The 17,202-nt window shown below is 30.8% G+C and overlaps 3 protein-coding genes and 1 long non-coding RNA gene across 7 annotated transcripts in view; 1 reads left to right on the top strand and 3 right to left on the bottom strand.

Moving 5' to 3' along the window:
* The window catches only part of LOC126852771 (uncharacterized), a 242,475-nt gene extending 240,211 nt beyond the window's left edge, over positions 1-2,264 (bottom strand). Inside the window, exon 1 of the long non-coding RNA XR_007687873.1 lies at positions 2,244-2,264. This is a non-coding gene — a long non-coding RNA (uncharacterized LOC126852771). The remainder of the gene's footprint in view (positions 1-2,243) is intronic.
* LOC126852719 (CDK5 regulatory subunit-associated protein 2) overlaps positions 332-17,202 on the top strand; it is a 36,538-nt gene continuing 19,667 nt past the window's right edge. The window contains exons 1-2 of one of the 4 annotated variants that reach the window (XM_050597801.1): positions 376-498; positions 3,339-3,513. In XM_050597801.1, coding sequence (XP_050453758.1) covers positions 3,422-3,513 — 92 coding nt within the window. In that variant the 5' untranslated portion in view covers positions 376-498; positions 3,339-3,421. Of the gene's footprint in view, positions 499-2,380; positions 3,514-17,202 lie in introns of those variants that run through there. The other 3 variants (XM_050597800.1, XM_050597802.1, XM_050597804.1) reach the window with 3 other exon arrangements.
* Positions 5,120-10,617, bottom strand: LOC126852720 (fatty acid synthase-like). Its single transcript, XM_050597808.1, has 7 exons — positions 10,223-10,617; positions 9,698-10,102; positions 8,561-9,579; positions 7,905-8,143; positions 7,152-7,839; positions 6,220-7,048; positions 5,120-6,111 (listed from the first exon to the last, which is right to left on the bottom strand). The coding sequence occupies exons 1-7, from the start codon at positions 10,536-10,538 to the stop codon at positions 5,876-5,878; spliced, it is 3,732 nt and encodes a 1,243-aa protein (XP_050453765.1). The 5' UTR covers positions 10,539-10,617; the 3' UTR covers positions 5,120-5,875.
* Positions 10,489-12,109, bottom strand: LOC126852749 (fatty acid synthase-like). The gene is made up of 4 exons (XM_050597891.1): positions 12,031-12,109; positions 11,776-11,936; positions 11,223-11,540; positions 10,489-11,113 (listed from the first exon to the last, which is right to left on the bottom strand). The coding sequence occupies exons 2-4, from the start codon at positions 11,890-11,892 to the stop codon at positions 10,538-10,540; spliced, it is 1,011 nt and encodes a 336-aa protein (XP_050453848.1). The 5' UTR covers positions 11,893-11,936; positions 12,031-12,109; the 3' UTR covers positions 10,489-10,537.

Raw genomic sequence — 17,202 nt, forward strand, 5'->3', positions numbered from 1 at the left:
CATTACTCTTTCTCATAAAAGGTAATGTATTTTGAAGTATCATAAAAATTCCAAAAAGAGAATTTTGTATATCTTTAATAATTTTCAAGGAAATAACGTATAAGCAACATTTTTCGTAACTAATTATTTATGTACTCAAAAAGAGACTTTTTCTCTGATTTATAGCAAAACAGAACATTTTGAAAATATTCGGACTTATGAGAACCACTGCTCTACAGTGACATTTCAACTCAACGCTTGAGACTGTTGGTAAACATATATATCTAGATGACACAGCCAATGGCGATCAGTTGACAAGCAGCGCGCACGGCGGTCGCATCGCGAAGCATCGTTTTGAAAAGTAACGACGTATGTACACGCTCGTGTTTCGTGTGTTTCGCTCCATTTTCGCTCGCGATCGGAAAAATACGCTCCAAGGAATGCAGTGAATGTGACAATAATGGCGGAATTCGAGGAAACGATGATGTCTTCGTTTGCGAAGACGATGGAGCTCGAGATGTGAGTAAATTTCATAGTTTCTATTCCCAATATCAACGATATACCACACGCGGTATAACTTGGATCCCCTTCCGCGATCTCTGTGCGTGTGCATTAATCTCATACGTGTGTGTGTGTGTGTGTGTGTGGTGTGCGCGAGGTCTGTGTGGGAGGTCTGCTTTGTAAATATAAATAGATATGTATTCCGCCATTGAAATGATATCTGCTTTTGTACAAGAGACCTATGTGACAGAAACTCACACACAAGTAGAATGCATGTATTATATTATCATTTGTTTCGTATTACATTGTTTAGAATAATTTCGTACTTTTATTTTAATGAATAAGCTATTGTTTTTGGGCCGTGTTATTTTATTTTATACTTTCTTTTCTTAAATCTATCTTCTTTTTATATTAACATAGAATTAAAATAATTCTCGAGATTGATTTTCAATCTTCAAAACAATATACTCTAGAGGAAAATATATTGAGAATGTAATGAGATATGCAAATAACGTCATTTCGCAACATGTATCTTACCATAAATCATGAATTTATTCGCTGTTTGCATTAACAGTGATTATCTTTTCTTAGGGTTAAAGATTATCTTACATACTGCAAATTATATCAATCTCGCATTCGTCGTATCAGTCCCTCTGCACATAAACAATAAAAGTGAAAAGAAAGAGATCCTTTAAATTCACGTAACGATGTTAAATATTCTCATAATTAAATATTTTATAAAAGAAGCTGACTCCTCTCGATCGGCATTTAATCCGTTTCTTGTGTATTTAGCTCCTCGTTTCTGTTTTTGTCATTCACTGTTAGTCTGCCCTCCTTACTTTTCCCTCTTCCATATGTTTTTCCTTTTTTATCACTTACGCATGCTGCTTTCGTGGGGTCTCTTTCTCCTTTCTGCTCTTTGACCCGAGAGTACAGCGGCATACATTTATGTATTGGCTATCGCGTGATGATTTACACGTCCGTTGATAACGAAGAAAACAAGAAAGCAAATGAAAGTAGATACGGTTTATATTTTTGGCTGATATTTAAAAAGCTGTATTTAATTGTTGAACAAATAAATTAAAGTTGATTTTTTTTAATCTAGCTTTGAGAAATATCAAAGTAAACTTATTTTTCAGCAGATTTATGATTTGCCGTTTTTGTAGAAAATATATAAATAATAGATAATTTTTTTTAGAGAGAGAGAGAGAGAGAGAGAGAGAAAACATAATATTATATAAAAATAATTATTTCGGAAAAATATTATTCATCTGCCAAATGAATATTATTTAAATATAGTTACTGATTATAGAAATATTATTTGAATTTGCAAGTTTAGACCGTATATTCGCAAAAGAGTGAGGAAAAAAAAATTTAGTATTATACAAAAATAATTATTTGAGAAAAATATTGGCTATTTGTGTGCCAAGTGAATATTATTTAAATATATCTATATTTATTATGGAAATATTTAAATTTGCGAGTTTAGATCATATATTTGGAAAGAAGAGAATATTTGATGCTTAAATGATAAATATTTTTCAGAAAATTTAATTATTAATGAAAAAGGAAGATATATTTATATAAAAAGAAATTAATTAACAAGACGTTGTTTAAATATTAGAATAGTATTTAAATAATAGTTTTAATATAATATATCTTATAAATAAATAGGAAAATATATGCAGAAGAATAATTGAGATTTGTATTTATCGTATTCAAGAAAGACATTTTTTATTTTTTCAAGTTTTCGGATTCGTTACATTTTTTTTTTTTTTTCTTTTGCCTCTACTCTCGGATCTCGCACCAGGGAGAAGAGATGTCTGCATCCCTTCCCCCTTTTCTCCTTCTCCTCATAGTTACGCTCTGCTTGACACAGCGCATCCCTTGCGTCTTCCTTGTCACCCCTCTTCTCCGCACCGTCGCCATCCCTCTATTTCTGCCCGGCTCGCGTTGCCGTCTTTCGTCAGTAGTCTTCGGTGCGTCGCGCGATATGTGACGTTTCGTGATTCCGTAGTGCGTCACAGAATTCGCGACGATTCAAATAAACAAATTGAAATCGACGCAGGATTCCTGCGTGCGAGAAATTGCATTTAACAACGAAGTGTTTTCTCGCCCTTTCGTCGCGAAACATCATCATCGAGACGCAATAGCGTGTATTATTCACCGTTGATAGAAAGGAAAGAGAGCGAGAGAGAGAGAGAGAGAGAGAGAGTATATCCCCTTTGAGATCGTCGGAATAGGAAGCTGAAAGCTATCGGATTTCTGAAAATTTGTGATAAGTGTATGTACTAATCCACGTACCATCCCACTAGTGTCTGTTATCTACGTACGTTATCGTGAATCGTCTGAAACCGAATATCGCCACCGATGAGTCTCGCTTTAACGCGTGAACGATCGAGATCCTCGACGACGCGTGAGATTCAATAACGGCCGTGGTATTATCTAACGCGTCATCTTTAAGCGAGAGTTAACTCCATTGATCGGTCCAGCTACGCAGAGGAGCATATAGTACGTTCGCGCTAACGTCGCCGCCCAAACCAGAGCGGACTCTTTGGCATTTTTTTTGCTGCCATGCTCTTATTTCGCAAAAACGCGAGTGCAATCTCGAGGATTATTCACGAAGACTCATCATTGTTCGCGAGGACCTGAACTCTCGAAAAGAAGTGTTGTATAAAAACTGTCGGATATAATTATCGTTCGCGTGTTATAAGGACAACCTTAATATCGTTAGGATTCCAGAGTTTTTTATCGTGAAAAGAACTGCATCTCTTGTGAAGAGAATTCGTCAATCGTACGTATTTTATCTCGAGACTTTTTCGAGGCGAATCGAACGTTACAGTAACAATCTTTTGTAGTGCCGAGGATTAGCGGAGTTTGTTGACGGATCACGTGTTTTCATCTCGCGATTTCTTGTCGAAAACCAGAATCTCGCTACGGGATGCTTCTCGGCGGTTGCAGATATTCAACCCAAAATCAGAATGTGCCGTCCACGAAAACTAGCAGCTGGAGTCCTTACAGTCCCTTTCGAAAGTGAGTATCGTATATATACAAAAGGGGGGAAAAAAACTGATCTGATTGATGTGATTAATTTACGCATTGATTTGCCTATTTGAGTCTTAAAATGCCAAGCACCATAATAAAACTTGACATTATTGTTCAAATTGATAATTGCTTTTATTTACGCTGTATATAATCATCTCTATAACAAATAATCGATATATATTTTCCAATTTTTCTGAAAATTGAATTGAACATCAAATTAAGAATTATATATAAAAATTAAAAATGAGAAAAAACCGAAAAAAGTTCTAAGAAATTAACATTAAGACTGCAAAAATATATAACTCAGTATTCTGTGTTTTGTCAGAAGGAGCAACTTTATTTTTGAAAAATCATTTTTTATCGCTGATAAATTTCTGAATTTTTTGTCTCTTTAAAATGTCTCTCAAGACATTGAATTTAATTTTTCAAAAGAACTATTTAATGTAATTAAAAAAGAAAAATGTTAAAGCTATATATAGTATCGAAAATGACGCGTGTAACTTTGGAATATATTGCTAACGTTAAAAGAGTATTAATGCAGCACAGAAAAGGTCAATGACAAGATCTCTTTTATCTTTTCTTTGTGTTCTTTTATATATCTTTTAACGAGCATGCATATGGAACATTTAGCAGGTGTCTATAAAACACTTTCATAGTCTTTTTGAGAAATTAATAGTGCATATCATAATGTAATTGAGTAGTTTATATTAAATATATATATATATATATATATATATATATATATATATATATACATGCACATAATATTTTTTTTTAAATCAATGATATTTTCGTAATATACATATATAGCCATATGATTTTATAATCCTATGTGTCACTCTATTATCTTTTTATTGATCATGTGAAATTGATTATTTAATACACTTTTCTATGGTGTATTCTGTAATATTTTTACATTAAATTAAGATCTATATATTTATAATAATTGAATAATAAATTATGCAATCCATTGAGATACAAAGCGAACAATATTTGCAGCTACGTACATCGTGTGTATTGCAAATAAAGCTCTCCTGTCAGGATCCAGCTAATTATTTAACTGCTCAGTCAATTCATTTAACTAACCGTTAATTGAGGAAACTTTGTTCGCCCGACATCTACGTAGTGTAGGTCTCACATATTGTATAACCTATTTAGTAACATTTAAATTATTTCATATGAAAAGATGCCATTCAGTCTGTTGTTTGAATAAATAAATTCATAAATCTTTTATTACAAAAATTTCATCAAATCTTAAGAGAAAATCACAAGCGGATATTAAATATATATTTTGTGTGTATATATATATATATATATATATATATATATATATATATATATATGTAACTAACATATTATCCATTAATTAAAATTATTTTAATCATCAAAATTTTTGAATATTATTTACTTACGGTTATATTGGTATATCGGTGATAAACAAATGCCTGATTAAATATATTTTAATGTTTTATTTTATTTTATTTTGTTTTTGATTTCTAATATGTCTATATATATACATATATATTTTTTTTATTAATCAATGGGAGAGAGTATCTAATTAGATTATAATACATTTTTTAATAATGCGTTATTTATATCAAGCAAAAAAGTTGAAACGCATACTTATACGTCGCGGTCCATATGGCTGCTACTGCACATTCGACTATTATATTGATTACTTGCTACATCCATCATCTCTTGTCAGATGATGGCAGCAACTAATGCCCTCTTCATCAGACTGTTTCTTATATACCTCCTGTTTTAATATATCGCGCAAGTAACTTCCTAACTTTTAATCTTTATTTTTATTACGAATATTAATTTCATTGCCGTTATCAATTGAAACAATTTATACATGCAGAATATCAAAATTACTATTTATTATTAAGTTTAAATTTTTATCAAACATTAATATATAAATGCTTTCTGTGTATAATATAATTATAATTCTAGTTAACAATATTATTTTGCAATAAATTGTATATTTTGTATATAAAAAAAATTATCTTAAAATTAAATTTTGAGAGACGAAAAATTGTTTTTATCCTCGGAAATAACGCAAAATTATCTATATATTAATTTTAAAAAATCAGTTAGTCCGCGCAAATAGAAGCGCGTAGCAAAGCAGTCGGGGGAGGGGAGGGGGGAGCTATCTACAAAGGACAATGACTATGTACGAGCGGTTGGAAGCTCGCCGATATTGTTCTTTGTGCGTTCCTCCAACTGACACGCGCTTTTATTCGCGCGGATTAGTTGATTTTTTAAATTAATATCTCATTAATTATTGTGAAGATCATAGAGATCGTCAAGATTTAATTATGACATATTTGATTATTACAGAGCAATATCATTATGATATCACAGTGACTCTTTCTGCTATGGGAGTATCATCTTTATTAATAGCTTCATTAACTGAGTTAGACATCTCATAGAGTTTTGCAAAAGTAAGATTTCGTATCTCTTGTAAAGTGAAACAGATATTGAATTCTCGTTCCAGAGTTTGCTTGATTTCCGTAACTATCATCGAATCCATTCCAAACTCGGACAGAGATATATTTTGACTTATCATTTTTATGTTTTTTATATCTGGCAATAAAAATAATATATATTGCTATAACTTATGCGAAAAATAATTTAACTATAATAAATATATGTATAATAAGAAAATGAGCAAGTTTATATGTAAATACTTACTTAGAATATTAGCGATAGTTTCTACCATATTGCCAAGTCTGGAAGATGCTACTTTTTTCTCAGCTAAAATCATGCTGCTTAGGATTGGCCGGCCTTGAAGTAAGAATTTATCAAGCTCGTCAAGGCAATTGGCTAACTTTTGCTGCGTGGTGCCGACGACAGTGAGTACTTTATTGTCTTTCTGCATATTAGCGACAAGACCCACGTCACCCACGGCTCCCCATTGAATCGCCAATCCGGGTAATCCATTTTCCATTCTTTTCTCGCACACTCTTTCCATGACGGAATTGGCCATACCATAATTAGCTTGTCCGGCATTTCCTCTGCCGCAAGAAACGGAAGAGAATACTACAAAGTGGCGAAGTTTAGGGCAGATTTTCCTGGACAGTTTGTCCAACATTTGTGTTGCCCAGGCTTTTGATTTGAAAGATTTTGCAAAGGTATCCGCGGTATGATTCTTCACGAGGCGATCCTTTAACACCATAGCTAGATTGAATATTGCATCCACCGGTGATTTCTTTTCCGTGATTTGGAGGAGATGTTCGCAATCGTTGTTGTCGGCGACATCGATATTCTTGATGACCACATTAACACCATACGATTTCCACAATTGAATTTTCATGCTCTGATAACCATTTTTTATTCCAGTTCGTGAAATCAGCACGATGTTTTTAGCACCTCGTTGTATTAGCCAGTCAGTTAATTCCAAACCGAATCCACCCAGACCTCCTACGATAATATAGCTTCTGTCATTAAGACAGTAGTAACGACGATGTGCGACAATAAGTCCACTCAGAGATTTATCTTCCTCTTGAATTTTTAAGATTGCCTAAAAATATTTATATAATTAATACACCGATATTATTATAGTAATACAAATTTATGTATATTATTGTTTATCAACTTTTAACTGAGCTATATTATTAACATACCTTTCTTATATGTTTTCCACTTTCCATGTATCTAAAAAACGTCTCGATTTCTGTTTTCTGGAAAACTTTCACCTGAATTGGTTTAATAGCTCCATTTTTCAGACCGTTAGCCATCATCTTGGACAATAAAGACTTATACTTGTGATAACCGATCAACAAGTTATCGAGTAGAATTTTGTAAAAACTAATACCTTTTTGAAATATTGATATATCTAGAGAATTATTAGAAGCAAGACTGCCAATTTCTAAGAAACGACCGTTTCGTGCTAGACAACAAACGGACGCAATCAACTTTTCTTCCATCAATGAATTCAGCACGATATCAACACCGCGACCGTTTGTTTGCAACATTATCATTTGTTCAAAATTGATATCTCGAGAATTTCCAATGTGTTCATCGATAATAGACGGAAACATTTTTTTGATAAATTCTCGCTTTTCGATTGTATCCACAGTAGTGAACACCTCGCATCCTTCACTAAGAGCAAGATAGATAGCTGCTTGTCCAATATCTCCAGCACCAGAATGTATAAGTATCTTATCGCTTTTTTTCATCTTCCCATAAATGTATAAAGCCAAGTAACACGTGCTATAAGCGCATGGTATTGTTGCCGCTTCTTCGAATGTCCATGCATCGGGTATGTTCCAACATAAATCTTTGTCTTTCACAACGACGTTTGCTATATACCTAGAAAGAGAGTAATGTTAATTTTTTATACTATAATATTATAATCGGGCAATTATAATATTTACTTATTAGCACAAAGTCCCATTACACGTTGTTCATTGGCATCGAATCCTACATATTCCGTTCCGAGAGACATACGAAATTGTTTTTGCGACATTCTCGAATACAAATTTAATTTGTCAGTGACTAACATTACATCTCTGAAATTGATGGATGAATAGATCACGTGTACCAAATCTTTGCGATGAGAATCGATGGATGTATCATTTTCCATCCAACAAAGTGTACTTAGATCACCACGAACCTTAAGAAAACATTTCATTCTATACATACATCTATACATATACATATAGCAAAATTTCAAATAGCAAAATTGTACATCACAAAATACAAAAATAGAATTATTATTGCGCGCACACACATTGATAATATTATAACATTGTGTTGAGACGTAAATAAAAAAAAGTTTTTGTTTTTTTTTTTTTAATATATAAATTGTCTCATTAATTTATTAAAATTATTTTCGAAAAAAATAAGAAATTATAAATATAAGAGAGAACTTTAGTTTTTTATTATATTAACAAAACATATAAAAAGATTAATATTATACATTAAAAATAATTTAAAAAATTTATTTTTTTTTTTTAAACGTTTTAATGTTAATTTTTTGTTTTCTACATCTCTAGGTACATCGTTTAAATCTGCAAAGATTTGTACGTACCATTTCACAGACATAGGTGGTGGCTACAGGCTCGGCTTTTGGAGATGGTAATTTCAAATGCCTATAAGATCCCCAGATTTTATTACACCGCAAAACATTAATAGTCATATCTTTTTGCAATTGTTCCATATAAAAGGGATCTTGTAGAGAGAATTTAGGAGCCTTCTGGTCTTGAATAAATACACTTCTGACAAGCTCGCCGCCTGACTCCTTTTTCAAGCAGTTAACGAAACCTAACAAACCGCACTCAAAATCTCCCTCTCCAACAATTATGATTCTACTATCTTTATCAAGTTGATTCTCATCATTTATAAGCAACTTTAGATCTTCGAGCCAATTAAAATCATTATTATTTATATGCACAACGATCATTTTCTTTATCGGAACCTTTTTCTTTAGAAGCAAAATTACTTCTGTATCGGTGTGTTTTTCAAGAATGACATTTAATTTATATTTCCGTAAATATTTTTCATAGTCGGTTATGTTGCATTTCTCGCGCGTCAATAGATAACCACCTTCCGTTATGAATGGCAAAAGTCGTTCTAACCAATTTTTTGATTTTGTTAAAAGATTGAATCCGAAAGCTATTAAGGCTTTATCATTTGTAGATAGCTTGTTTAAAGCTGCAATTGTGATGTTTTCTGGCAATTCTACTGGATTAAAGCAATTCGGTGATGTAATTAATGTAATATTTGTTTGAATTAATGGTGTATCATTAAAAGTTTTAATTAACAACGAAGATGATAAATTTTCCAATGTTACGTTATCAATATCTTCCACTAGCTCAATAGCTTTTACTTTGATAATCTGATGATCATCCAACATGAGTTGCGCCGATATTCGAATCGCTTCGTCCAAAGAAATTTTAGCGTGATCATGATGAGCTACAAATCTATATTCTTCGATAACGGGATTCTGAATTATTTTTCTGCGAGAAATCATGGTAGTCTTAACACCTCGAATCTCTATTCCGCCAGATATAATCGCATCTATTTCTCTGTATACGCGTACTGGTAATTCTGTAATGAGATAACAAAAATAGCTATTTTGCTAGAAAAGTTTTCTTACATGAAATTAATGCAAAAGGTAAATTCTTTCAATATTTATTTAATTTTTAATTATTAATAAAGAACATACGTTTATCCTCATCACTTATTATGTCCCGCAGCTTTGACGCGTGAAGTGCAGGATCAATCACCAATTTTTGAATACTTGTAGGAACATATAAATCTCTAGTATCATATCCAAGAATATGCAGCTGTAGCATGGTTTCTATAAATGTCACCCAATTATTCGCCCAAACGATGTGTCCTTTATTACTTGAAATAGATACGCTTTTTAATCCACAAAAGCAACCACTATACTCATAACCGCGCAGTTTCAATTCTTTGTAGACGTCTTGAGAAGTCATATATTCTTCTTTGTCCTCATCCTCCGGTAATAAATCGATCGGAATCATCTCTTGTTCTGGATTTGATACGATATCCACTGTACCAATTAACACAAGGCTATCTCCATCGATCACTTCAAACTTTCCACTGTCTGTAATATTTTTATATTTCAATATTAAATTCATACACACATAATTACGAAATCATTTATTTTAAAATTGCTTTTTTTTTGGAAATAATTATATTTATTATTATATAATTTCATAAATACATTTCTGTATCGTGATCATTAATTTTGCAGCGTTATTCGACAAATGAATAGCACGAATAAAGCTTATATCTCGAAATACTATCGGCGTAGTTGTATATATTTTCTCTTTTATTATACTAATAGTTTCCCAAACGAGCGCAAGATATCCCATGGCTGGTAGTAAATTTTTTCCGTCAATTACATATCCGGCCATATAGCTATAGATTTCATCATCAAGTGCGATTTTGACGAGTCTTTCACTGAATTTTATATTCTTCTTTAATTGATAGCTTGGCACATACCAATTTTCAGAATGATTCCATCTATAATATGCCATTAAAATGTTTGCTTACATGTTATAGGCTTATTTATATTAGTAACATCATCTAGATCAATTATGATATTGTACCTGATAGATGGAGATATCATAGGAGTGCCTCGGCTAACTGGAAATTCCACTGGCGGATATAAATTAGCAATCTGCGGTTGTAAGCCGCAATTGTAGAGCTTTCCAATCGCTTGCAAAATTGCATCAGTAGTATTTTGCTCCGTGCGCTGAGTCAATGCGATGGTCGTCATTTTTGGATATAAGGATTCCTTCAAGATATGCTGTAAAATGCCGTCCGAAGCGATTTCGATAACTACGGCATTATCCGGAATTAAACGCGTTGCTTGTTCAAACAGAACGGTGTTTAGTATACTATGCGTGTGATAGTATCCTGAAGATAATTTTGATTTTGCATTGGACCGTTCGATGCAAGGTACAGAGGTACTGATCCATCCTGGACTCCGTTTTTTTGGCTGTGCTATTATTTCATTCAAATTGGATAGGAGCCGATTTTCCAAAGATGCAAGATAATGACTGTGATACGGAATATTGCAGGAAATTTCTTTCACATTGATGTTATTAATCTGACAAGATAAAGATAAAAAATTAATGCAAGCAGACAACCATATAGCAAATAGAGCTTAGAGTTTGATATTCTTAAAAAAGACAAGTATCTTCAGAGGATTACTTTACCTGTAATTTTTGCACAAATTCTTGCATGGATTTAGCCGGCCCAGTTACAATATTGTTATTTGGATTGTTGTAGCATATTATTTCAATATCCTCTGAACATACATTTTTGAGATATTCATAACTTAGATCGACAACCGCCATAGAGCTGTGTATAATATTTCCTTCGACGCAGGCCAGACCGATAAAGTACGCCGATAAAATAGTTTGTTCAATAGTAAGACATTTATCTGCATACGCACAACCGAGCTCACCACCAAAATGACTAATTATGTAATCCGGAGTAATCTCTAAAGATGTCAGAAGATCTACTAAACCGATCTACAAAATTGTACAAAAAATTTTATTATTATACTAATTTTAAAAATTCTATTCGCGTTAACATAAAAAAACATTTTATTTAATATTATATATTATTTAAATTTATATATATATATATATATATATATATATATATATATATGTGTGTGTGTGTGTGTGTGTGTGTGTGTGTGTGTGTATAAAAAAATATATATAAAAATATGTATAAAATATATGTATAAAAAGAATATTTTACTTGGATAGTGATAATGCCGACAAATGTGTATAAAGCGCTTTCGCATACTGTTTCATGTTTTTTCATCAAAATATTCATAATATTTATGTTGTATGGTTTTAAAATAGCGTCACACATTCTTACCGCATTTGCGAAAGCATAAAATTCTAACAAATTTCGACCTGATAAAGTTTAAATTTAAATATTATTGTATTATATTTTATTATATTTAAATGTATTATCGCATATCATACGTAAAATATTAAATAAATATACCTATCTCTGGCCATTGCGAGTTTAAGACAGAGAATATGAAGCAAATAGGCCTTTTTACGTTATCATAAATTTGAATCTCCTTTATGGAATTTTTCTGCGGAGTGTCCAGAAGGACATATCCTCTCCATAGATGACCCTCTATATTATCCGCATGGATATCATGCAATAAACGGATATATTCTGCGTCTGTTGGATGTTTAGCGACCTGCAAACACAATTTTCTTAAAATGGCTGTGATATTTATAGTACGTTTTAATTATTAAAAATAATATCATTTTTGAAATATCTATACTAACGTCGTTTAAAAACGAATTCACTGATTCTTTAGTGCGTCCGGACAATGTCACAAGTCTTGGCAACTCATCGCTCGCTGCACCATTGCTAATCTTTTGTTTAATATTCCATTTCAATAATAAATGAGCATTGCATCCTCCGAAGCCGAAAGAATTAATGCTTATGTAACCATTCTTAAGTGATAATGGTTTTGTAAGCACACGAATGGTTCCATTCGCAAAGGCATCTATATCATCACGTGATGATGTATAATTGATATTTGGTGGAACGAAACCAGTTTCAAATGCTATTATCGCCTTAAAAAAATTAGTGACAATATCATTGATAACTAAATTTAGATTAATTAATATATTGATTAATTAATTAATTTGATTTATATATATATATATATATATATATATATATATCAAATTATATATATATATATATATATATATATATATATATATTATATATATTTTTTGAAAAATCAACGATATCATCAATAATGCATCAAGTATTTCCGAATTATAAACAATAGAAGAGAAATATGTGTGTGTGTATTATCGCTTATTGTTTGTTTGATTTTATATGTACACAAGTACGTACACAAATAAAGGTATATATAAAATAAATACATGTATACAATAATATATATTTTTGTTATGTACATATAAATATGTATTCAAGAATTGAGCTCCTGAAATGTCTACTTTAAAATTTACCTGTCTCGGACGCTAGAACTTCAAAGACTATTATTGTCTATTATCATATTTGTCTATTATCATATCTATCTAGCAGCTGAGTTATTTACGTATAAATTAAAGTTTTCATATTTTTTATCTTTTTAAAATTAAGTTTTTGATAAATTAATGAATGTCATAGTTAAAATAAAATAAAATTAAACACGATATTATTCAAATAATTTTTACTTTTAAGTAAAACTTTAATTTTATTTACTTTTATTATATTTATTATGTAAGAAGTAGAAACTCTTGTCGTGTAAGCGAAATCTAGTGTATATATTATTATTTTCGTTAGAGAATATTATAGTGAATGCGTTTAATTAGTTTTACCTTAGCGATTTGAGTGAAACCACTGGCAGGTTCAGCATGACCAAGATTGGATTTAACGGAACCGATCATCAATGGCATCTTTCTATCTTTACACAAAGCATTATGTATAGCATTAACTTCCTCAGAATCACCAATCTTAGTGCCAGTAGCGTGTGCTTCCACGTAATCCAAGGAGGACGGCGATATTCCGCATTCTTTATAAAACTCCGTCATCAAAACGCTCTGCATATGTGTCGATGGGAACGTTATTCCCTCTTCTTTATAACCGTCATTGTTTATTTTAATATGCTTACACGTAGCATAAATTCTTTTAGCGGTTTTTGCTTTTTGAAGATATATCACCGATACGGTTTCACTACGCGAATAACCATTACTATCAGCATCAAAAGGTTTACAATTACCATCGGATGACACAATACCTAAAATTATATATAATATATCCTTCAATATAAATTAGAATTTAATTTATATTACGCAGGATTTCAATTAATTTAATACCAAAACGAGAGAAAAGCAAATTTATAATTGGATGTAAGCATAAGTGTGCAGTCCCAATTATTGCGTCCTCACATCGGCCCGACATGATATCTTGATAACCAAGAGCCATGGCATAAAGACTGGAGCTGCATGCTGTGTCAACTGTGTAGGACGGTCCTTTTAAATCCAGACAATACGAAAGGATATTTGCCATTGTTGATTTGCTACATCCAATAATATTCGAGTCGTCTGTCTAATTATAAGATGTAAACAGTTTTCACACGTTAGATAATAATAAATTCTCTATTTCTTTTTATATCTCAACTATATTCTTATATTTTTACCAATCAATTATTTTTTTTACCTGAAGATTCTCATACATAAATTTCTGTTGCGACTCGAGAACAGTCATCCCTACGATCACGGCAGTATTTTTTCCTCGCAATTGCATTGGATTGATCCCCGCGTCGATAATTGCTTCATAAGCATGTTCCAATAATGATCTTGCCATAGGATCGAGCGTGTGAGCCTGCTTGATAGATGTGTTGAAGAAATCAGCATCGAATTTTTCCAAGTCATTAACTGTTCCTATGCATTCTGGTAAATTCGGATATTCTGGCAAATTTATAAAAAATTGTAATATTTGTGTTCCTATCTTTCATGTAAAATATATTTTGATTAAAATATATATTTTTTTAATGTATAATTATCAAAGAAGAGAAAATATTAAAAGAGTAAAATCAATATATTTAATTTGTAATCACCTGTGTCCTTTTTATATCGATGATGATTTGCTGTAACGAGATTAACTTTGTTGAATAGATTTTCTCGTAATTGATTCATATTATTTGAATCTGGAAATCTTCCAGCGATACCGGAAATAACGATTTCATCGCCAGAATTGATATCACTGTCTGTCATTTCCGCCATAATATCAATTATAGAATATGTTAATTCAAAAAAAATTTTGTATATTTTATGTACCTCGTTTTACTATCGTTTTACTATTGATATTTGCGATTTGTGTAGATACGAAAAGTGATCAGTAGTAACTGTAGTAGAATTGTATCAATAGACGTATTGAACTCATTCTTATATAAACAAATCCACTTAATTAATTCACGGTCGACATATCAGATGCAAATTAAATTTCTCAAGTCATTTCCTGTTCTGGTTTTTGCAATGGTTGCAACTGCGCTTTTCAAAATAAAATTTAGGATTTATTATGTTTGAATCGAAGAGAGTACTTTCAGAGAGTTATTTTTACTTTATTTTTTATTTTGTTATATGTAATACTTTATATTATTTTATTATATATATATATTTTATCGCTTCATTTTCCTTGGCATTTGGGCTAATGTTAAACAAAATAAAGTTATCTTTATTGGATTTTCTTTTATTGAATATATATTATAATATAATATTAATATATATATATATTAATATATATTAATATATTAATATATTATTATATAATATTAATATATATTAATATGTAGATGGTATTATTTTTTTACGCATAAAATGATTTTGATTTTCGCAGAAAGTACCAGTACTTGCTCGTAAATTACGAACGACATTAAACACATGTGTTTCATTTGTACAAACGTATATTTGATTCTTTGTTATGCAATGACAATATATGAAATTATAGCATTATCTTCTTTATGCCTTCCACATGTTCTAATTATATCTAATTATAACTGAAGATTATAGATCGCTGTAGCACTTGCGAACATGTGATGTGCAAATTAATTTCTTGATATTGCATTCAATCTACATTTAAAAATCCTGTTAATGCAATAATAGTATAATCAATATTTTATATATAATTTATATATATTAATTTTATTTGTGCACGTTTATAATATGAAATAATAACACAGCATGAATAAATTAATTAGTCAATTTAATTAAATTAATCAGCCGTTTATGTTATATTTCATCTGTCGCTTGTGTTCAATTGGATTTACAATACTTGTACCTCGGCAGAAATACACAAAATTTCTTAAACATATTTGTTTGGGACACGCGTTTCAGCAGAGCACGCGTTTCGTTACGGCTTTATATTATGACTATGTATTTCTCGAGAAAATCGTCTTTACTATGAAACACGATACTCTTTCCACAGAGATTCCACGCGTTATGATTTGCGAATGTCTTCCATGGTGTGGTTATTTCTAGCTTACGAGAATCGGTGGATAGATAAGTTATGCGAAAGAATCTAGGTTCCTGAACAGTTTTCATTTCTGAGAACTATATAAATTTTTGCTTATAAGATCGAGATGTTATTCAATTAGTAGCTAATTCATATTTAAATAACACTGATTATCTTTTAATTAATAATTTATCTTTATCAAAAATTTAGTTTTTTATTTAAAATAAAAAATATTTGATACTATCAGAAATAGACTGATAAAATTATTATAGAAAGTAATTATGAATTAATTATTTATCAAAGTATTATTTTACGCTCGCTATGTTTTATTCGTTTTGCTTCATACATTTCTGCCTAACATAAATCATATTTTATCATCATCTTATAAATAGTATAATTTTTTTCCCGATTTATTTTGTAAATATTTGAATAATATCCAAGTTTGACGAGGTATCAAATGATAGCAGAAATCAAACTTGAATCATCTCAAGATAAACATATATGTAATTGTTATCTTGTAAGATTAAGAAGTTTGCACAAGCCGCGTGAAAGAAAAATCGCATATATTTCCAGCGTTTTTCAAGAAAAATTTTGAGAATTATTTATTCAGTAAGTTTGACCTTTTCAAATCGTAAATTTAAATAATATATTTTGTGTGTTTTTTTTTTAAATAATACTAATAAACATTTTTCAAAGATGAACATATTTGAATCACTTGATTATGAGTCACCATGGGTGTTAGTTTACGTTCCACACCTTGCTGTGTGAACTTGTAGCTTCCTGTTTACATGAAATAAATGACATCTTATCTGCTTTGCAAAATTATAATAATGAAAAATATTGCTTTATTGCTATAAGAATTTTATAATTAGAATATAGTTTTTTTTAATAATTTGGAATCGATTTTTTTTTTTTAATGAAGCTTTCCAAATCACCCATGATTTATTAATATTAAAAATATTTTTATTATACCTTTTGCAATCATAGAAAATTTTCTCAAAACACAAAAAAATATACTGATTTATTGGATTAAAAGAAGAATTTTATATTATGTTCATTTGAGAGCTATAATTCAAACGTACTCGACTTAGAATACGTTGGAACTGTAGCATGACTCGTGATGCAGAATGGTATAAAAGAAGTGTGGTGCAGATTAATTACTCATTTCGCGTTGCGGTGTCCCGTGGA

The sequence above is a fragment of the Cataglyphis hispanica genome, chromosome 11 (assembly GCF_021464435.1).
Source record: "Cataglyphis hispanica isolate Lineage 1 chromosome 11, ULB_Chis1_1.0, whole genome shotgun sequence".
Classification (NCBI taxonomy): domain Eukaryota; kingdom Metazoa; phylum Arthropoda; class Insecta; order Hymenoptera; family Formicidae; genus Cataglyphis; species Cataglyphis hispanica.